Raw genomic sequence first — 23,328 nt, 5'->3', positions numbered from 1 at the left:
CAATTGCTCCCATCCAAGTTCGCCCATTCAATCAATCACATAATTTGTAAAGCGCACTACACACCCGGTAGGGTCTCAAGGCGCTGGGCGGAGGGGTGAGGGGGGGTGCTGCTCTTACTGGTCGAAGAGCCAGGTCTTGAGTTGTCTCCTGAAAGTCAGCAGGTCTTTGGTTTGTCGCAGGGGGAGGGTGTTCCAGGTCTTGGCGGCGCGATGGGAGAAGGATCTGCTTCCGGAAGTGGTTCTCTGGATGTGTTGGACCGTGGCCAGGGCGTGGTCAGCGGAGCAGAGTTTCCTGTTTGGTACGTAGAAGGAGAGTAAACTGTTGAGATAGGCTGGGCTGGTTTTGTGGAGTGCCTTGTGTGCGTGGATCAGGAGCTTGAAGGAGATTCTTTTGTCGACGGGGAGCCAGTGCAGGTTCCTCAGGTGGGGGGGGTGATGTGGTCGCGGTGAGGGACATCGAGTATCAAGCGTGCGGAGGCATTCTGGATTCTCTGTAGTCTGTTGATGAGCTTGGACGGGGCTCCGGCGTAGAGGGCGTTTCTGTAGTAGTCTGCTGCTGACTAGGGCTTGGGTGACTGTTTTCCTCTTATGTCCTCTGCTCACGTCTACCCAGGGTGTCGTGGGTGGTGGGGTGCAGTGGGTTTGGTGCGGTGTGGTCGGCATGGGTCGTCCGGGGTCTGAAGCTTTCATGGATGTCAGTGATTTTCCAGTGGAAGAAGGTGGCGAGGGAGTCGCACAGGGCTTACGATGGTGGGATGCCGTTGGCATTGGAGCTGTGGTGGAGAGTTCCTTCACGATGGTGAAGAGCTCCTTGCTGTTGTATGCGTTGTCAAGGCGGTATGTGAAGGAGGTTCTTTTGGCGGTCCTGCTGTGGTGGTGGTTACGGATGGCGTCTTTATGGGCAGTGCGGCTGTCTGGCGTCTTGTATCTGTGACATATGTTTTCCAGTTTCCGGCAGGTGTGTTTTGGAGTTGAGGAGTTCCGTGGTGAACCGGCTGACTCTTCTGCTAGTCTCTGGAGGGGTTTTTCAGCGGAGCAACGGTGTTGGCGCAGTCATTCATCCAGCGTTCGAGGGCGAGTGCACCTTCATCCGGGTTGGTTGGGGTCGTCAGGGGGTTGAGTGCGAGGTTTGTCTGTAGTTCAGTGATTTTGCCCCAGCAGCGCAGGGGGTCTGTAGGGTGCAGTGGTGTGTGGTTTTCGGAAGAAGTGGATGCAGTGGTGGTCTGTCCAGGTGAGTAAGGAGGCGTGGCTGAAGGTGACGTGGGGGCTTGAGGAGATGACGACTAGCGCGTGGCCGGCGCTGTGGGTCGACGTCCTGACTAGCTGTATCAGTCCGAGGTTGGCGAGATTGTTGACCAGGGTGGAGGAGTTGCTTTCGTTGTTGTTCTCCAGGTGAAAGTTCAGGTCTCCGAGGAGGATTTAGTCGGAGGTCAGCGCGTGTGCTGATGAGGTCGGCGATGGAGTTGCAGACTTGAGGCCAGGGTCCTGAAGGTCTGTAGACGAGGGTGCCTCTTGGGGGGTGGTCTTTGGGTCCGTGTGGATCTGGAAGTGCATGTGTTCGGCGGTGCTGAGGGTGGTGTTGGTGTTCGTTGAGATTTTGATGGTGTTTTTGTGGACAATGGCGATTCCTCCTCCGGCCCTGTTGGTGCAGTCTCTGCGGGTGATCTTGTACCCGTGTGGGATGGCTATGGCGATGTCTGGCGAGGCCCATTGCATCTCCTGCCCCTCTCTCCTGCTCAGCTTGTATTTTTATGGTCTGGAAGCGGTGGCCAGGCAGTTATGTGAGCATCACTAGAGAGGGGCCGTGGCTCCGCCCAAATGTGGAGAGGCAAGAGTACAGGTTTTGTTTGGGAAGAAGCTGTGTGCTTCTCCACAAAAGTGCTTGCACCCCACACAGATGTGATCATTGTGTATATCCAGCTGCCAAGCTTAAACTTTCAGTAGCACATATGACATTGGAATGCAATGAAAGTGTCTTAGATGGCTAGATAATTTGTTTTTATCTGGCGGCAGCATAGGTGGGAGAAGGGCTGCCATTAACCTAAATGGATTTTTAGGTCTGGTTTGACAGTCCAACGGTCGCCTGACTTTTCAACCTATACCAATATTTTCCAATTCTTTACTTCCTCAGAAATGCGTATCTAAACCTATGCAATTTATTTGTAATGCTTCACATTACCAAACAACATTCCTTTAAAGTCAGACCTACTGGCATTGCCAATGCCTGTTGCATTATTTAAACCCCCACTTCCTATTCCTGCTTCCACTCAGGTGTTTGCTTTCTAATCTATCTCCCGCCCATTTTACTATTGCTCCCCCAACCTCCCTGTCATACTCCGCTTTTGTTTTTTATTTATGATTTAACTCCTCTTCCACCCAGCTGCTAAATTGCACCCTTTAAACCCACTCATTGCTGCCTCCACTTGGTGGTGGTTAGTTTTTTAACTTCCCACCCTGCTCCACTGCTGTACACTATACATCCCTCATTGCTCACCGTTGTTCGTTTTTACCCTGTTTGGAAGGGCCCAGCTACTGCAAACTACTCTCTGGCTGTTCGTTTTTAACAAGCAATGGCCAAGCCAATAGGTTCGCCTATGAAATCTACAGCTTCGTGAATGTTTTTCCCCCCCATGTTGCAGAGCAGTTGAGCTGCTGTGCAACATTGCATGAAGTAAAAAAAAAAAAAAAACTATAATGCCATAAAGCGCTATGACTCAGCCAGCATTAACCGTGGGATAAGTGTTTTTAAAAAAAAAAATTGTACTTTAATCTATATTGGACAGCAGATCAACTGCTATGCAACAATAAGGCAAAACCTATTTTTTTGCAGATGCTGGTTTTTAATCAGGCCTGCTTTTTTTGTTCTACCAGTCGGGCACTTTCTGATCTTCTGCCCATTCGCCTAAACTCGCAATGAATGAATAGGATTGAGGCCTGCCATATTAAATGGTGTTTGCGACTGAGTTCATTTCAGAGGTAGATGGACCATGTCGGGGGCAGTCTTATGGAAACAGCTCGATCTGACAGTTAAAGTTGTCTCTGCTTAACCTGACCTTGGTATTCATCCGGCATAAAAATTGATTAATTGAAAATAATCCATCTTAAAATATGCATTTAAATATCATTTTATGGTTCCCAGGGCTGCCTGGGCTCCAAATTATAGCTGTCGGGGTGGCAATGCAGGAGTAATACATGGCTGCCAAAGCAAGGAAGCACGCATTGGCATTGCCAATAGGTCTAACCTTTGGGACCTTATAAGTGTTTAGCCATGCAACAGTTGGTGTTGCAGTAAGGATTTTGTGCTGCATACCTAAATACTTATGGTCCCAAAAGCGAGACCTATTGGCTATGCCACTGCTTGTTTAGAAGTGCCTTCACCATCGCTTTCGTCCATAGATGGGGGAACCACTCCGGAGGCAAGTGAGGAGTTGATCAACTTCATTATAATGGGAGACTTTTCCAGCAACTTGTTTCAGAATATTGAGGTGCTGGGTCTCTGGGCGACCCGCTTTTCACCTGTGCTGAGATGCTTTCAAGCAAATCAGGGGAATTGCCTCCAGATGGGATTCCATGCTGTGGGGACTGGTATCCAATATTTGGCCATCTGACAGGGGGATTGTGTAGATGGCTTGAATTTTGAGGAAAAAGTCTGCTAGTTGATTTCAGCGTGAACCTGAAGAATCAGAGGTCACTGGGGGTGGAGGAACTAAGCAGGGTTTTCGCTATGAACCACAATACCAATGAAGTGTGTGCCTTTCACTTAATTGACAAGCATACGTTAAGCTGTAGCAAGAATATAGGAGTAGTTTAGCTTACAGTGCTGTCAAACCGCAGGTTTCTGCTGGATATTGGGGCATGTAGACCAGAGGGGCCCAGTACCACACATGAGTGAAGACTCTACCTTGACAACTTAAGTTTGGAGGCAACTCTAGAGACCTGTCTTGGAGTGCGGTGTATAACGATTTGACAAATGTATACCTCCTATGGAGATTTTTCTTCTGGCTCTAAAGCATCTGTCGGAGTGGAAGTTGGGAAATAGTATTTTCATTGCAGCTTCCTTAAATGTGCTCTTCTCTTTACAGTACAGGGTTCGCGGCCAGGGAAGAACGTCCAGCTGTCTGAGAATGAAATACGTGGCCTGTGCTTGAAGTCCAGAGAGATCTTCCTGAGTCAACCCATTCTGCTGGAACTGGAGGCACCACTCAAGATCTGTGGTGAGTTCAAGAGTGATGAAGGGTTTCATTTGCTGGTATCTGAGGACGTGCAGTCTGGTGACCAAGGTTTTGACTGTAAAGGCTGTTCCCATTATTGCTTAAACATGTTTAAATTGCATCTCTGTGCAGTGGCTGGTCCTTCTCAGCTCTCTTGTGACTACTCTTTTGCTGCTGGGGCATTTCAGGAGTCACCTGGCATCCGCCAAAGTGTAATTTGTGTGGTCTTAGTGGTGCTGTTCTAAAGCCGAATGTTAGTAGTGCACAAGCTTCAAGGAAAACAGTACTGGCAGTCTTGAGCCATGCTAGGAAATTCTGGGTGAGGTAGGAAGGCGCTGAGGACTAGAGATCTTGAGGGGCTGGTGAGAGGAAAGGTGGTGGCCCCGGCAGGTGTAAGCTTGCTGTGAGTGTGCAACCTCCTCGGCGGGCAGAGCTCTGCCAGTGGCCAATAAACACTAAGCTGAATAACCAGCGAGTGTTGGCTCTTCACTGAATATATTGGTCCTGTCTTGGAGGTTTTTTGAGTGGTAGGGAGTTGGTCTTTATTTTTCTTACTACCTCTGATGACACCTCGTGGTGTGCCCTACAGAAATGGTAGCATGTCTAGGTAGATATGGAGGCAGGACTTTGAAGCCTCTGCAAGGGACCTCGTGAATGAGCAAAAGTTTGGGATTTCAGCTGACAACTGAGCTTGCTTGCAGCTGTCTGGTCTTCACATAAGCTCGTCGTACTACACTGCTGACAAGACTTTGATTTTTGAGACTGCTGTGAATGCCTCAATGGCAATATGCGGGCCTTGGAACAAGAGCAGGGCAAAGTGGCACTGACCAGAGGGTCATTCAGCTAAAGTCAATGCAACTGCAAAAGCAGATGTCCTTTAAAGGCAATACATGGATGGGGGCCTATTGCTGGACTCTGAGACTGTACTGTTGCATAATATGCTGGTAGGAAGGGCGGAAGGGTAAGTAGTTAGTCCCTCTTGTGGATGCTGGATCAAGAAGAGGACTCTTGATATTAAGTTAAGATTGGTGTATTGAGTCTCCTCCACGAGAAGAGAATATATCAGTGGGTGGTGCTATTAAAAAGTATTGGAAGCACCAGGCAAGCATAAGGTGGTGTAGACGAGGGACCAGTCTCCTATCCCTTCTTGGCGTCTGTTTGGGCACTCTGAAAACGAAGCTCTTGGTAGACACTCAGAACTATTGATGGGCCTGGTTGCCTCGGTGGATCATGCTGCGTGTTTGTGTTGAGATGGAGTGAAGCATCTCGCCTAATCCCATGCAGACTGTTGCGACCTTCTGCACATAGCTTACCTGGACCCCCAGGGTAGGGTTGAGAAGCTTGAAGATAGTGTCTCTTTCGGGTCTTTGATGGAGGCCTGAATCTAACTGGCTCAGGCTCATGGTCTTCACAGCGGTGGGTGGGAGGCAAGAGTCTTAGGGAATGATTTGTTTCCTTTTGTTTGATCTCTTGTGCCATCACTCCTTCCTTTCTGGACCTTCTGCTATATTTGTGGATTTCTGGAACGATAGCTCATTTCATATCCTCTAAATTGATTTACTCAATGGAAGTAGTGATTATCGGATATTAGTTTTGTGTGGATGTCCGTGGTTAACAGATCTAAACTATAATAAATGACCTCCTGAATCGCATGCCCGCACAGTGTGGCTCAGGGCTCTATTGTCACTGCTGGAGCTGGTCATGACTAAAGTAGGCTCTTCACTATAGGGGTGCAGAGGAGATTATGGTGGGAACTCTACCCCCAGATCCCCGCTCCCATTGGACAAACCCAGATCTGCTAGAGCACGACGCTGGATAAGTTTACTATTTAGGAAGACCCAGTTACCCACAGGATATTTTCAATTCTGGTTTTGATTTTATTTTAATCACTCAAGTTTTACGACAAGCGCTCCACCGGCAGATAGTCACAAGTTCTACAGACCTGCAGTCATACTCCAGTTGTACAGACTCACTCCTTTTCATCACTGTCTAATTCTTAGTTTACAGAAGTAAATTCTCGATGCGTTTTTCTCCTCTGAAGTGGAAGCCATTCATTGCATGTCCTTTGTAGTTCAGATCTCTCCTCCCTTGTTCTGATCACTTTTGCAGTAATTGGTTAAAACAATGCCCTTCCCACCTACTAAGCGCCCTTTAGGGTCATGATGAAGGAATAGGAAAAAGCTCCCCTCTCACCTTTGCGGCTTTTGTATCCTCGACCTCTCATTTCTGCCCTATCTAGCAGGCGCTCTCCCTGATTCTTCATCTACATCTCCTGAAACTTCTCTGCATCCTTGAGCCCTACACTGGCTGGGGTTTGGGAAACCCCAGGCTAACTCACTTGTAGGGTGTTACACATATGGAGGCGGAAGAGCTCTAACGTGTTCAGTCCTTGGAGTTGAGGGTGTGACTTGTACCGGTCGTAGCTGAGCCCCTTCTGCTTTTCCTCACTCAATGGCTTTTAGTGAGGGCCAGATTACATAGTCTGCCCCCAGACAAATGGAACACGTACACATGCCCTTGTATGTTCAATCCTACTTACCGAACGCCTGCCATGCATCCGCCTCATCAGTCAAACTATGTCCAGATCATTGGGGGGGGGGGGGGGGGGGCGTGGAATTGGAGTTGAAGGGGGACTACCTTCATAGGTCACTTTACTTAAGTGACCCAGACCCTGCTCTGATGGGTGGTGCCTTGAAACCAGTCCCAGGATGCTGGTTTCCATTTCATGGAGTACCTGGCCTGGCAGTTCGAGCAGGCCTGTTTCTATGGCAATCTGGGGCAAATTATTTGCATATGGCTGGGTCCGAACTGCAATGGCCTGGTGTGCAAAAAACTATTGTTTTAGGCCCAGATCTCTGAACTGGAAGCAAATGTTTGACCTTGTTCGGCATTCCGTCCATCAGGTCTTTTTGCACCTGGCTCGTCACTGCATTGTGTGCAACTGGGGCTGCGTTGGTGTACTGTTGCGCTCGGTGTTATGCTAATTGTTACTGTTTTCATTGTATTTGATTTTGAACCAGGTTTTGATTATTTACCTGTGCACAAGTTGAGTACATATGAGAAATTAGTTCCTGTTAGACTGGCCTTGAATTACTAGAACAATCGCATTTATTTTATGTAACTGAACAGATGACTATTTTAACGCCTATCTTTCCCAAGAATTCCAGATGGTGCCTTGTTTTGAATTGTGCAGAACCCTCTGCTCTCGGGCCGCTCTCCCTTCACACGCCCCATCAGGCTGGACTTTGATCTGTGTGTGTACACAGCCCTATCAGATGTTTGCCACAAGCATTCTGCGCCTTGGATGTGGATTGCGCACTCTCCCCATTACTCGCCAGGTTCTTTTTTTTTTTTTGTTTGTTTTTTTGTGTAAACTTTCAGAGTGTAAACTTCCACCTGAGTGGAGCAATGGCATGTGCTTTGCAGCAGAGGCGCAGTTTTCTACCTTCGAGTCGCCATGCCGCTTGATCTTATGCAAATGCTATATTTCTAGTGCCAATCCTTCATTCAGAAACTAATTTATTGAGGGTGTGTAGTGTTGAGTCACTTTAATCCAACTAGATTAAGGTACTAGGGTGCTCTGCTTTGGAAAGGCTCTCTGAAATATGACACTGGTCACCCCATGCATGGTCAGACCTTTGGATCTCCGACAGTACACTGCAGTCTCCATGGAAGGTCAGAGTTTGGGATCCCCAAGTACACTGCAGTCTCCATGCAGTGCCAACCTTTTAGATCTCCAACAGTACACTGCAGTCTCTCTATGCAAGGTCTGACTTATGAATCAATTGGGGGTTTATAAAGCACGCCACTCACCCGTGAGGGTCTCAAGGCTCCTGATCACTCGAAGAGCCGTGTCTTAAGGCACTTCCTGAAAGTGTGCAGAGTGGGGGAGCATCTGATGGAGCCCGTTCCAGGTCTTGGCTGCCATATAGGAGAAGGCTCTTTGCCTGCTCTGGTTCTGAGGATGCGTTGGGTCTCTGCCAGGGCGAGATCAGCGGAGCGGAGGTTTCTTTTGGGTACGTGGAAGGACTCTTTCGTTGAGGTATTTGGGTCCGATGTTATAGAGGGATTTGTAGGCGTGGGTGAGTAGCTTGAAGGTCACTCTTCTCGATTGGGTGCCAGTGGAGGCCTTGTAGGTGCTGTCATGAACTCGTGTTGTGGGGTTCTGAGGAGAAGTCTGGCAGCGGTGCTCTGTATGGTTTTGAGCTTGTGTACGAGGGTTTTGCTGTTTCCGGCGTAGAGGGTGTTGCCATAATCCAATTAGCTAGTTATGAGTGCGTGGGTAACGCTCTTGCTGCGTTTGGGGGGGAAACCACTTGAACGTCTTGCGGAGAATGCAGAGGGAGTTAGAACAGGTGACGGCGTTGATCTGGTGGGTCAAGGTGAGGGAGGAGTCTAGGATGATGCCGAGGTTCGGGGCGTTGTCCATCGGGGTGGGTGGGTGTCCGAGGACAGGTGGCCAACAGGAGCTGTCCCACATAGTAGGGGTGGGCCCGAGGACGAGGACCTGTCTTTTCAAGGTCCGTCTTTGGATCCCCAAGAGTACACTGTAGTCTCTCCTTGCAAGGTAAGACTTTTGGATCCCCAAGAGTACTGTGGTCTCTCCATGCAACGTTCAACCCTTTAGATCTCTCTGCAAGATTTAAAATGCCTCAAGTCAGGCTCCCTGCTGTACCTTTGCCCCCTCCTCTATCATTGTCTTGGGGGCTGAGGCTATCAATCCACTCATGAATCAGCTACTGAATACTTCCCTCTCGTCAGCCACTGTCCCCACTAAATGGAAACAAGCCAAGTTCATCCCGTTGCTAAAAAAAAAAAAAAGCCCAAGCGGACCCATCTGACCCTTTCAACTATAGGCCTATACCTCCTGCCAGCCTTCTCAACTCCTAAAGAAGCATGTAAATCAGCAGTTATCATCCTACCTTGAAATGAACGGCCTACATCCTAGCCAGTCGGGCTTTCGCCTAAACCACAGTATGGCAACAGCATTATTGGAAGTTTGGGATTCCATCCGATTTGGTTGTGGGAGATAGGGCGATGCTGATCTTGGACTGATCGGCCGCTTTCGACACCGTCTCACACCAGATTCTCCTGAGTACTCCACTTGATTGGCAATGGAGGGGCTGGTCTGGAAATTGCTAGCTTCCTTCCTCGAGGGGACAGGCAGTATAGTGCCACCCATACTTGGCTGGGTCTCGCAGGCTGAATGTTGGTGTCCCACAGGGCTCTGCCCTGAACCTGACCTTGTTTAATGTCTACCTTGCACCTATGACTACAATGGTAGAATCCTTGGGAGCAAAAATGGTGTCCTTCGCTGACGACACCCAGCTGCTGTTCGCTTGGAAGAACGAGCCCTGCCCAGTTAATTAGTACCTGCCTCTCAGCTGTATTTGGGTGGATGGCCGCGAATCAGCTGAAATGCAATGCAGGAAAAACAGAGCTACTTTTCTTTGGCATGGGTGCCAAAATGCTGCAACAATCCTTTTAGCCACCAGACGCCCACACTCCCGTCATAAAAAATCAGATGGTGAAAAACTTGTTTTTTTAATTTGACAACCAATTGCTTTTCCATACCCAGAACTTCAGTGGTGGGCACCTGTTTTCCCTTGGTACATCTTCAGGGTTCTGTTCTTTCTGTCTCTGGCTCTCAGACAGCAAGTGATCCAGGCCCTGATCGTATCTCGCCTTGATTACGGAAACAGCCTCTACTTTGTCATGCCCGGGTATTTGTTGTACTGACTTCTGCTGGTCCAAAATGCAGCGGCTCGAGCTATCTTTGAGCTCCCTCGCAAGGCTCATGTGTCTAGCCTTCTGAAGAGTCTTCATTGGCATCCAGTAAGGAAAATAATCTTTAAGACTCGTGACTCAAAGCCTTACACGGGATAAGCCCTGTATCTTAAACACAATTTCATTCTACGTCCCACCTAGAAATCTTCGCTCTTCTTGGCCATCACTCCTTGTATCAAAGGCCAGGTCAGAGGCAAGGTACTTTCCTTCCTTGGCCAATCCCTCTGGAATAAACTCCCCCCTAACCCTCAGAAGCATCAAGTCTACACCCCTCTTCCAGAAAGTTGAAAACATGGCTTTTTTTCCAGACCATTATCTTCACTTCTTTCGGTCCCACTGTTACCTTTTAGCATCCATCGCCAGGATACTCCTTGGAGTAGCAGTTGCGTTTTACAAATACCCCCACATAGACCTAGATCCCCCCCAGAGTGCACTGCGGTCTCCATGCTTGGCCAACCTTTTGGATCTCCGAGACAGTGCACTGCGGTCTCCATGCAAGGTCAGACTTTGGATCTCCGAGACGGGATAATTTGAGGATTCTTCTGTTTTAGTCCTACCATCCTGCGATTTCTGCTTTGACACTGGATTAGAGCCTACTACTATTCATCAAGCTTTCCTCCTTTTCTGCCAGTAATGAAAGTATTACTTGAACCAAGAAGTGCCAGAGGAGTTTTGAGGCAAGGTTTTTCCAGTTGACCATACGCTCTCGCTGTGCAGCGCTTCAGTGTGGTGGCTGCATTTTGTTACAAAGGAGGCTTTCTTTTTCCACTACACGTAGACTTGTGTTTGTGGAAAAAATAGTTTTTAGGGCTCTGATTGGGAAAAGGCAACAGACTACAGAACAATCCATCAGCTGTTGCTAAAGTTGTTTTCAGTGAGCTGTTGGAGCTTTCCCTGACCTTAGGCACTGTCCACTCAAACTGAAGGAAGCAGAGAGGAATACCTGTCCAAAATGGTTAGGGAACTGGTTCTCCGTAAAGTCTTTCTGGAGTCATTTTAGAAATGGTGTAACCGGGTCCACACCATATGGTGTGAGTGGATCAGTGGGGCTGGTATCCCATTGTACCATAATCACAACCAACAGAGTAGGGACACTGACCCTACTCTTGCAATTAAACGTGCCCGCAGAATATACAAATATGAATTCTGCCTCTGAGGTGAAGTACTGGTTAGGCTGCATACCTTTACATTTCCCATGTCTGGACTGGTAAGCATTGTGCTTCAATAATTGCTAACCGTTCGCATCCCCAGTGCATGACCCACCTGTAGAGTGCGCTCTCGAGATAGGAATTGAGGTCTGTTACACGCTTAGTGTTGTGGTGCTCCAGTACTTAGCCATTTGTGGGATAGAGCTGGCAATGAGGTATGGCACCTGGATCTATGCAGTAGGAAGAGGGTGTGCTCGGACAGCCTGGGGACTGACTGCTACTGTCCCACATTGGCAGAGGAACAGTTGAACAGTTATCACAAATGCCTCTGCAGTAAGAGGGAATCTGGGGCAGTCTCAGTAGTGCAGTCAACTTCACCAGTGAACACTTCAACAGATGTTCAATTACTGTATGTAGTGTAAAGCTTAGCTAGTGGTGGGTCTCTTGGTTTATCTATACACTTATCCATTGGGATCCAATCATGGTTATAATATGTATGCCTGCTAGCACACATCTAAGGTTCTTTAATTGTATATTGTACTACGTCCTACAGCATCATGTTCCCGTTGTTTGTTAATCATATATCTTCTATTCCTTTTGTACGATTGACACTTGTGAGTGTATGTATACTACCTCAACCAATTTTGTTCTTGTACTGTAAAGCGCTCCTATACCCTCGTGGGTCACGTTCGCGCTATATAAAACTTTATAATAAGATGGCAAAGTTATAAACTAATTATTTTTAATAAACTAAACTAATTGAAAAGTCTCGATCAGTTCAAACGGAATACTGTTTGACACCTTATCTGCATTGTATGGCATTTGTGTCTTCACTGCTAATCAGTGCTTAAGTGCAAGTACTCCTACTGTAAATTGTTATGATTGGTTTTCCATTAGTTGAATATTTGTTTTCCTGCTAAGTCCCTAGTAAAGTGCACTGACTCTCACCCACATGATTAGCCCTTCAAACATCTCCGGCCTGCCAGTGCAGTGTCTGTGCAGTTGTAAACTGCCATTTCGACCTTGCAAGTGCACCCACTTGCCAGGCCCTAACCTTCCCTTTTCCTGTAAGTCACCATTAAGGTAGGCCCAAGGTAGCCCCATGGTCAGGGTGCAGTGTATGTGAAAGACCGGACATGTGCTGGTGTTTTAAATGTCATGACAGTGAGACTAAATTGCCTTGTCACTCTTGAAAGGCTCATTCCCTTAGATCATTGGAGCTGCCTTGTAACATTTTTCAAGTATAACTTTAAATTGGGGGAAAAATTGAGAAATTGCGTTTAGGCTCCCTGAGCTCAGAATGTAATTACTTGCGTCTCTGCCGGTTTGTGTATTCACCATCTGGTTTTGGAGTGACAGGAGCTGGGGATGTGCATTCACTCTAGACAGTCACAAAGGGAGTGGATATGTGCCCTGCCTTTCCTGGGTGTCTCGTAGCCATACTTAATAGTCCTTTCTGCATTTGAGTGGTGAGGAATTTTCACTGGCACCTGAAAAGGTTGTCTTCTCTGTACAGTGCTGTCTTTACCTCCTGTAATAAAGCTGGACCAGGGAGGACAACTGGTTTGTTCGAGGCATGTGAGCTGTAGATCACATGCTGTGCCTAGCCCACCAACTAGTGTTGGGTCCTGATGTTTGCGCTTTGTTTTTGTTCGAAGAAGTCTTTCCGAGTCACAAGGTAGGTGATTCCTTTCGGTGAGTGCGCATGGGCATCGACTCCATTGTCTTTTATTTTTTTCCCTACCATCTGGTTCAGATGTGAATTGCTGCGCTCTGGTTCGGCACAGTATTCGGGTTCCCTTCAATGCACAATCCACTACCGCCGACGGTATTGTTTCTCGATAGCTTTTCCCATTCTCTGTGGATTGTTTACAATCAAAGCTCTTCGATCAGAAAACTCATGGAGGGCCGTTGGGCCTACTTACACCAGGCTCACAAGCAGTCGATGGAATGGATTCCATTCAAGCTCTGTCCAGGGTACCGCACCAAGTTTCCGCGCACCGACCTGCACTAAGTGTGCAATCTGTTTGTCCCCAGAACACAACAAGAGACTGCGACGCGTGCCGATCGTTTCAGTCATAGAAGACACTTTGTAACAGTCTGGCTCAACGTCACGAGATGCAACACCAAGGCGGCTCCGTACCGGACGTCTTCGGCAAAGATTCTGGCTAAGAAGGACCCCCTCAAGGATCAGAGGAAGAGGAACATGTGTACGTCTCCAAGGCCGACTCCGACATGGAAGAAGAGCAGCAAGTTCCACCAGGTGAGCATACCGGGAGTACAGAAACCCCCTTGCCCCCACAACTAATGACAAAAGGCTCTGGTCATTCCTCTGCCTGCGGGCCAAGGTCGGCACAAAGTTTGTAGCGCCCCGCCCGCAGGCCTGCGCCAAAATACAAAAGCCTACCAGCTCTGGCTTGAGGTGACCGCATACAGGCACAGAGCTGTGATCTTCGGCGCTGAAATACAAACACGTCCTGGCCCACATTCCATCTTTGTCGAAGCTTAAATCTTCGGTACTGAAGAGTTCGGAGCCGAAACTTTCAAAGTTGAAAGCTGCAAGTAAAGAAATGCTCCGACAAGAGCATCGGTCTGATCTTCCACCTTCGGATCCGAAACAAAAAACTGGTTATTAAAACAGATACTGGACATATTCATTCCAAATTGCCTGAAAAAAGGAAATTGGGCCAACGGGATGAGCACCACATGCCCCTGAAGAAAAGGAATGTGGGAAAAAACACCACCTTAAGTGCCGCCTCCTTCACGTATTCATCGTTAATTACTCATCACACCCACTAGTTCACCACCTCTATCACCTGATCCACAGATTGAAAGGGCTGGGGATGGAGATGAGGCTAGGCCACAAGATGTTGACCCATGAGAGGATTGATACTGATCGCCACACAGATGCTGACCCTGACTTGTACCAGTCCAGGCCATCACCACCTGACTACAATATAGGCTACATTGAGCTTCTTGATGGGGCTGCTCATTACCATGGGGTGGAACTACATAAGGAGGCTTTAGAGGAGGACTTCTTGTTCGAGTCCTTAAGCTCTACTCAAACTACACATACACTACCAATGCTTAAGGGGATGCTTAATCATGCAGATCAGGTTTTTAAAGATCCTGTAAGGACAATCATCTTGCCCAGGGTTGAGAAGAAATATAAGCTAGCACCTACTGACCTTGCCTACATCAAGGCTCAGCTGCCCTTAGACTTTCCTGTGGTTTCTAATGCTCGCAAGAGCTAACTCGCAGACCACAGGTGAGGCCCCCTCCTCCTGATAAGGAATCCAAGTTAATTGGTACCTCTGGCAAAAGGGTAGCCTCGCAAGCAGCTAATTACTGGCACATTGCTAATGCTCAGGCTTTGCTAGCCAGATATGATCGGGCTCATTGCGATGAGCTAGAGAAACTTATGCAATTTCTACCTGAGTATATGAGTAAAATCTAAAGCAAATGATCTTATCCAGGAGGGCAAACTGATCACCAATACCTCCAAGTGCGCATTAGATGCAGCAGACACAGCGCGCGCAGTAAACTGCATACCTCTACGTAAACGCGCATGGTTGAGAATTTCAGGTTTCAAACCTGAGGTACAGGCCTCCATTCTCAATCAGCCTTTTGATAAAGAACACCTCTTTGGTCCAGCAGTTGACACCTCACTGGAAAAAATGAAGGACACTGAGGTTGCAAAGTCCATGCGGGCTTTACAGTTACCTGCCAGTAGGGGTTCATTTCGGCGCTCCTTTTACAGGGGTGTCTCCAAAAATATTACCACGCAAGAACACTTCTCCTCTTACAAAGGCAACAACCAATCGCTCTCATAAAGAGGCTATTTTAGAGGAGGTTTTAGACGAAACTATGGTAAGGGAAGAGATGGGCAACTCCACATGCATTTCCCCCGCAAATAACAGACTTCCTTTCGTTACCCCCCCCCTCATTCCACTCCTGTAGGGGGGTGTCTCCCTCAATTTCTCCCTGTCTGGAACACCATTACCTCAGACAAATGTGTTTTACAAATTATCCAATATGGTTACTGCCTGGAACTTACGGACACTCCCCTAAACAGTCTTCCAAGGTCAGTCACAGGAACATCTTAACCTTCGGAAAAAAAACATGAGTGCTCTCTGTCGGAGAAAGGAGCAATAGAACGAGTCCCATTAAATCAAGGGACCGGGGTATACTCCCTGTACTTCTTGATTCCCAAAAAGGACTGCTCTCTCAGGCCTATAATAGACCTCTGAACTAAATCTATACATTCAGTCGAACCACTTTCACATGGTCACTCTACAGCCAGTGCTCCCTGTTGGAAGCTGACTCTGTGCACACTACCTCACTTTGGTATAGTATATACAGAGTCCAGCGGAACCCGAAAGGTAGGCCGAGGTAAAGTTAGATGGAACCTTACTCTTTATTTGTGGTAGTGTGGTTGAGCAGTAAGGCAGTATCAGGACCGTGTTAAGCATTTGTTCACACGCTGTCAGCAAATAAACACACAAAGACTGAACTTCAGACCAATTGTGTTTGTATAAATATATTTTTAGTTTTATTTTCTAGAACCAAGCAAGCCTGGAACATGTAAGCAATAAATATTTTACAGTAATGCAATTGAAATACAGTTTGAGTGATTGTATATGCACTTTGATTTACAGTATGGATGCAGAGAAATGCAATACTTAGTAAATGCAGTAAATAGACTTGAATAGGCTTTTTAGTAAAATAGCAGGTAAGTAACTTTTGAGATTACTAGGCTTACACAGAGCAGTTTACCTAAGTACTACTCTGGGATATTTCCTGAAAATCGTTAAGTAAAATAGTTTTTGTTTAATTATGCAATTTTAAAGAATTTCTTTAGTTTCTCAAACTCGAAACAAACTTTTCACTGAAACCGTCAATGTTATCCTATGGAGGAAAATAGTGTTAGCTTTGAGGTAAGTATTTGGTAGTGGGAGTTGAGGTTCTGGGGGTAGACTCGGAGGGGGGGGTGTGTTTCCCAGGGTCAAGGATGCACTCTAGTTACACCCTCGGCGGCACTAGGGGTGGACTGGTGCAGAGTGCTGAGGCCCAGTTGGTGGCTGCTGACTAGCAGGCCACTTGGCTGTGGGAACAAAGCTCCTGGACTTTAGCTCCGGGCAAATGGGGAAACAAAGTAGTACCAAAGGTGCACCCTCAGCGGCATTAGGGCGACCAGGTGCAGTGTGCTGTTTCGACATCGGACGCCCTGTTTTCAATGGAGAACCTCTGGTTTGGAAAGACAATGCAGGCTTTGGGACGAAGGTCTTCTGGGTGCGACCACCACTTCGTGAGGTAAGTTTGGAAGTAAGGGGCTGGCTAGCACCATCTGTTTGGGCACACAAGGCCGTGAGGCGCCTGGTGCTTTAGTGCCTTTTGAGGTTGTATCTTCATACCTGCCCGAGTGTTCATGCAGTTACTAGGGATGATGGCGTCTTGCATACTAATAGTTCCTTACTCAAGACTTCACATGCGTCCTCTTCAGGAGTGCTTGCCACGTCAGTTGAACCAGGCTCAGGGTCTGTTATCGGATCTAGTGTTGGTGGACGGCTGCACCCATCGCTCTCTGCAGTGGTGGAATACACAACCTTTCGGAAGGGTGGCCCTTCATAGACCTGGTTCCACAGAGTGCCAACAGCTGATGCATTGCTCACTGGTTGGAGCTTATTTCCAGACGCATACAATTCAGGGCATATGGAACCTGCAGCAAAAGCAGCTTAACATAAACCATCTAGAGCTGCTAGTGATTTTTTTTTTTTTTTCTTTTTTCCCTAGCGCTCAAAGCATTTCAAGTTCATCTAGTAGGCAAGTTGTCCTGATCCATACAGACCACATGACAGCAATGTACTACATACAAAAACAGGGGGGGTTGGAAGGGACACTCCAGCTGTCACAACTAGCACAGACCATCTGGAGATGGACCATACATCAGAATGTTTCTCCTTGCAAAACACCTTCCAGAAGTAAACCATCATATTGCAGATCTGCTCTTTCATCAAAGACCATAGATCCATCAATGGGGACTCCACCCTCAAGTTCTCCTCCCATTCATCCAAATGTGGGGCTCTCCAGACATAAATCTGTTCGCCACAAACCTAAACCCAAAATGCCCAAACTTTGCATCCAGACATCCACACCCTTTGTCCAAGGGCAATGCACTATGGATGAATTGGTTGGGGCTATTTGCCTACACTTTTCCGCCTCTCCCACTCATTCCATTAGTGGTTCGGAAGCTGACGGGTGTCCCTGACATTAATCCTAGTTGCTCCTAAGTGGGCCCGACAACCCTGGTTCACAACTATGTTGGAGCTCAGTAGTTCCTCACCAAAAACGACAACTTATGCCCAATCTTCTCACTAAGCCATGGAGAGATGAGACCGCCATATCTCCGTCATCTCAACCTTGTGATCTGGCACCTGAAGTCTTAGAGTTTGGCTACCTTAATCTTCCGCCAGACTGCATTAACATTAGAGGCTAGACGTCCTACCACAAGAGCATACTATGCAGCAAATTGGAAGAGATTTGTGATAGATTGCAGTAACAATGAAGTAGATCCACTGGATGCTTCAGTTCGAAACATTTGCTATTTACTACATCTGCAGCATTCCAATTTAGCGTACTCTTCCATACGCTTATATCTTGCTGCAATAGCTGCATACCCACAGAACAGACTTCTCTTTGTAGAGTACCTGTCTTTGAAGCATTTATGGAGGGACTTAAAGGAATCATTCCTCCAAGACTTCCACCTACTCCAATGTGGAATCTCAACATTGTCATCACCAGACTAATGGGTCCACCCTTTGAGCCATTGCATAGATGTGAAATATAGTTTTGCAGCGTGAATCTTTCTGGATTCACTATGCTGTGCATTATTCCGCGATCTTGTGGTTGGGTCCGGATTCGTTGTCCCTTTTTTTTTTTTTTTTTTTTTTTCTTTTTTTTTTTTTTTTTTTTTGTAGCCCAGGTGGGCGGCGACGACCACCATTTGGTGCGCCTTCCGTGACGTCGTCGTGCTTCCTGCGGAAGTCCCACCTTTTGGGGCGCCATCTTCAGATTCTTTTTTCCGCCGTTGAGTCTGGATCGTCACCGAGAAGCTCCAGAGTTACAACCGAAGGAAGGCGAAAGAAAAGCGAGTTTCGTCGACAAATACTACGGAGATATCACAGGAAAGGAAGATATTTCATCAGGAGCGCGAAGAAAGGAGGTTCAGCGCCCTTTTCTTCGACGACCTTGGAGAATGCGCACTCAGAGGCCCTGAGCGCAATGGCCAAGACGCCATTCAAGTTCTGCCCAAACTGCCACCGCAAGTTCGCGCAGAAGGACCAGCATCCAGTCTGCAACCTCTGCCTGCCAGTGGAACACCAGAGTAAGGACTGCAACGCCTGCTCAGCCTTCGCGCCGAAGACGCTCCGGGTGAGGGAGCGGCAGAGAAGAGCCAACGCCAGCATGGATGGCAAGGGTAAGGCCCCGTCTCTCTACGATCTGGGCCTCTCCACGGACGATGAGGACAACATCGCCAAGACAGCCGAAAACTTCACGGTCGTAGAAACCGACAAGAAAAAAGAAGACTAGGTAAGAGAATCGTCGAGCGCAAAACAGAAAATACCTCAAACACGAGGGTGACTCGAAAAAATCAGTCCAAGTCCACGAAGGGAGCCCCGGCGCCGAAAACTTCGACGACCAAAGGGGGAACCATGGACAAGAGGCCGAGCGGATCCTTCGAAAAGGACTCCCTGGTGCCGAAAGACGCCGAGAAGCACGGGTCGTTGAGGACAACCCAGGAATCAGTGCGATAGACGCAGAAAGAACGGTCGACGTCGCCGCAAGTTTCGGCAAAAAGACCCGCGGTCTACACCGAAAGCATCTCCGAGATGGAGAAAAAGAAGAGGCGGCTCGAGGCCGAAATGGAGAACATCCTTCAAAGGAAGGAGTTCGACGCCAAGATGAAGGAATTCAAGATTCCAACGGTTTCATCGACGGACGTGGTCGAGGACGAATTCGACACCGAGGGCCTGACTAGGGATCTCGAAGAGGAAGACGAGACCTATTTATGACGAGGAAGAAGACCAACAGTCGGTCTACGGCTCGGCACCATCTACCAGCCACGAGATCGAATGGCAGGATCTCGACACCGAAAACCCGGAGGAGCCCGTGGACACGTACCCTTCGAGGCCTTCGCCACCCGACGCAATCGGGGTGTACAATATGGTGGTCAGGAGCGCAGCGACAGCCTTCGGCGTCAAACTACACGAAGAGAAGCCGAAAGCCGATTTTCTCCTCGAGACCCTGCTCCCCATCCAGACAAGGAGCCAGTTCCTCCCCATGCTGCAAAGTGTGATGAATCAGGGGAGAGAAGCCTTCAAGGAACCAGCGACCTGCCGGTCGATCACGCCCAGGACAGAGGTATAAGCACTCTTCCCTGGACCCCCCCCCTTACATCAAAGGTAGCGTGACCGCCGACTCCATCATAGCTTCCACGGCCAGGAGAAGGGCCAACGTACCAGCAACCTCGGGCCCACCACCTGATAAAGAGAGCAGGAGGATAGACCTCACAGGAAGAAAGGTCGAGAGGAACGCCGTTATGCACTGGCGCATGGCGAATTCCAATGCTCTCCTCAATAGACACCAGTACCAGCACTGGGACGAGATGGGGGAGCTAGTAAAGCACCTCCCCGAAGAATACCGCCAGAGAGCCTCACACCTAGTAGATGAAGGCAAAAACATCGCCAACTCCTGCATAAAGACGGTGTTGGACGGGGCAGAGACTTCAGCAAGACTCATGGCCATAGGGGTCACCGAGAGAAGGCATGCATGGTTAAGAATCTCTGGATTCAAACCGGAGGTGCAGAACCAACATCCTTAGCACCCCCTTCAACGGAGAGACACTGTTCGGAGCAACAGTTGACGAGAAGCTCACCCAGCTGAAAAAAGAAAACGAAACGGCGAGGTCCATGGGGGCCCTACAGCTGAGGGAATGAGGCGAGGCAATCCCTCAAGGAGACCCTACGGTAGGGGAGGAAACCAGCAGGGGCCGTCGCACCAGATGTTCCAGCAGGGTCAGCAGGGTGAAGGTCAGACAGGGTCAACAGAAGCAAACCTGGCAGTACCAACCTCTCGCGGGAACGGACGTGGCCAGAGAAGGAGAGGGGGGGGACCAGCCCTCATCAAAGTGACTCAGCACGCAGGAGGACGCCTACTCTCGACATGCCCCCAGGGGTGAGGCGCAAAACAGTAACATCGAGGGGGAGAGAAGGATCAAAAGCCTACGAGCATACAACACCAGTAGGCGGAAGGCTGAGGTTCTACCTTCACGAGTGGCGGCGTATAACCAGACAAGTGGATACTCATCATGCAGTACGGATACTGCGTAGATTTGGAGAAGAAACCACCAAACAGGAAGCCAAAGGGAAGGCAAAGATCGGCTCAAGAACTGACCCTACTCAGATAAACACGGAAACTTCTAGAAAAGAGAGCTATAGAGGCAGTGCCGTTCAGAGAACGCAACAAGGGGATCTACTCAAACTACTTCGTGGTCCCGAAGGTAGACGGGAACCTCAGACCCATCCTGGACCTGCGATACCTAAACAAGTTCATCAGAACACAAAGGTTCAAGATGACTTCGCTACAGGAGGTACTGCCCCAAATAAGACACGGAGACTTCATGGTCACCGTGGACCTCAAGGATGCCTACCTGCACATCCCAATAAACAGAAGACACAAGGGACTTCTAAGGTTCAACATCGACCAGGAACACTACCAGTTCACAACCCTGGCCTTCGGATTAAAATCGGCGCCAAGGGTTTTTACAAAATGCCTGTCGGCGGTCGCGGCCCACCTACGAAGGCAGGGGATACACGTCTACCCCTACTTAGACGACTGGCTGGTCAAGGCAAACTCACGCGAGAAGTGCGAGAGGCACGCAAAACGCGTAACAGACACACTCATGAACCTGGGGTTCTCGATTCACTGGGGGAAGTCGTCGCTGGAACCGGAGCAGGTGAAGATTTTCCTGGGGGCAAAATTCAACTCCCTGAACAGTACAGTGGTGCCCAGCGACAGGAGGACAGATGAACTACTGAAGGAGACGCGGCTCTACCAGAAGGGGCGAGCTCTGACAGTGAGGTCAGTGAGCAAGATGATGGGGTCGTGTATCCAGCTGGTGCCGAATGTACGCCTGCACATGAGACCATTCCAGGAATGGCTACAACAGCAATGGTCACAAGCAAACGGAAGTTGGGAGGATCTAGTGGTTGTTACGCACGCAGTGCAGGAGGAGAACTTGGTGGAACAGACAACATGACAGCAGGGAGAAGCCTGACACCACCAAACCCAACAATGACCATTACCACGGACGCATCGCAAAAGGGATGGGGAGCGCACATGGACAACCTCAGAGTGAGGGGTCTGTGAGCTCCAGCAGATGCGGTTCGCCATATCAATTACCTCAAGTTGAAGACAATCCTGCTAGCCCTGAAGGCATTCCAGAGGCACCTGTACAACCAGAGGGTGTTGGTTCAAACAGACAACACCACGGCAATGTTCTACATCAACAAGCAGGGGGGGACACAGTCGTTCCCTCTCTCCTCTCTGGCTCAGGAGATTTGGAGATGGGCCATACCTCTCAGGATAGATCTACTGGCAATTCACCTACCGGGGAAGGACAATGTGGAGGCAGACTGGCTAAGCAGGCAGACCTCTGCATCGCACGAGTGGGAGCTCAATGGCCAGGAAACGGAGAAGCTTTTCCGGAGATGGGGAACTCCCACAATAGACCTATTTGCAACACGCCAAAATGCAAAATGCCAAAGCTTCGCGTCCAGGCAACCAGATCAGCAATCCCAGGGAAATGCCCTATGGATAAGCTGGTCGACATTTGCCTACGCCTTTCCACCGATACCCCTGTTGCACAGAGTGCTCGACAAGTGCAGAACCAGCAACATGACTCTGATCCTAGTGGCTCCGCAGTGGGCAAGGCAGACATGGTTCTCACAAATTCAAGAAATGGCACAAGGCAATCCGTACAGGTTCGAGAGGAGAAAAGACCTGCTCTCAATGCAAAACGGAGAGGTCCTGCATCCAGAGCCAAAGACCCTCAACCTGGCAGCATGGCTCTTGAAGACCTAGAGTTCGCACACCTAAGATTGCCTCAGAGCACTATGCGAGTGCTACGGGAGGTAAGGAAGCCAACTACACGAAAATGCTACAGCGCAAAATGGAAGAGATTCACTGTGTGGTGCAGGAAAAAAGGCCTGCAAAACAGTGACAAGAGACTCAACAGTGCTGAGGTACCTCACACACCTTCTAAAGAGTAACCTCTGCTCGAGCTCCCTAAGGGTACACCTAGCGGCGATCGTTGCCTACACCAGAGGTGAAAAGGGTGGAAGTTTCTTCACCTCGCAGGTGGTGAAGAGATTCATGGAGGGAGCCAAAAGAATGGCCCCTCCGAAAAGGTTGCCGCCGCCGGCATGGAATCTAAACGTGGTTCTGACGGAGCTCATGAAGGCGCCGTTTGAACCCATTCACAAGGCCACACTGCAAATGTTGACTATGAAAACGGCCTTTCTAGTGGCCATAACCTCACTACGCAGGGTGAGCGAGCTTCAAGCGCTAACGCTACAGGAACCCTACATTCAGATTCACAAGGACAGGGTAGTCCTGAAGACGGACCCACACTTCATGCCCAAGGTGGTGTCGGCGTTCCACATGAATCAGAGTATTCAGATACCAAGTTTCTTCCAAAACCAGACTACAAACGCAGAAAAGGCCCTGCACACCCTCTATGCCAGAAGAGCGGTGATGCACTACATTGAGAGAACCAAGGAACTCAGGAAGTCGAAGCAGCTGTTTGTGTCCTTTGCTACTAGCTTCATGGGTAGGCCAGTGACTAAGGGCACCATCGCTAGGTGGATTGCCCTCACTATTCAATTCTGCCACAAACAGGCTGGACAGGAGCTAGCGGAGGGGCCCCAGGCTCACTCCACAAGGAAGAAGGGGGCCACCGTTGCCTTCCTGGCGAACACGCCCATCCAGGACATTTGTCTCGCGGCAACTTGGGCATCTGTGCACACGTTCACGAAACACTACTGCGTGGACATTCAGATGAATAAGGAAGCACAGGTTGGACAGAAGGTGCTTCAACACATTTTCAACGACCAACGCTCATC

At 48.8% G+C, this 23,328-nt stretch overlaps 1 protein-coding gene across 1 annotated transcript in view; it reads left to right on the top strand.

The window, feature by feature from the left end:
• Positions 1-23,328, top strand: part of PPP1CA (protein phosphatase 1 catalytic subunit alpha) — a 177,973-nt gene that overhangs the window by 78,069 nt on the left and 76,576 nt on the right. Inside the window, exon 2 of the mRNA XM_085651635.1 lies at positions 4,083-4,214. Within this exon, the coding sequence (XP_085507761.1) occupies positions 4,083-4,214 (132 nt within the window). The remainder of the gene's footprint in view (positions 1-4,082; positions 4,215-23,328) is intronic.

Source organism: Triturus cristatus, chromosome 4_1, assembly GCF_964204655.1.
Source record: "Triturus cristatus chromosome 4_1, aTriCri1.1, whole genome shotgun sequence".
Lineage (NCBI taxonomy): Eukaryota > Metazoa > Chordata > Amphibia > Caudata > Salamandridae > Triturus > Triturus cristatus.
The sequence above is the reverse complement of the archived record's forward strand: the minus strand, read 5'-3'. Positions and strand labels throughout refer to the sequence as shown.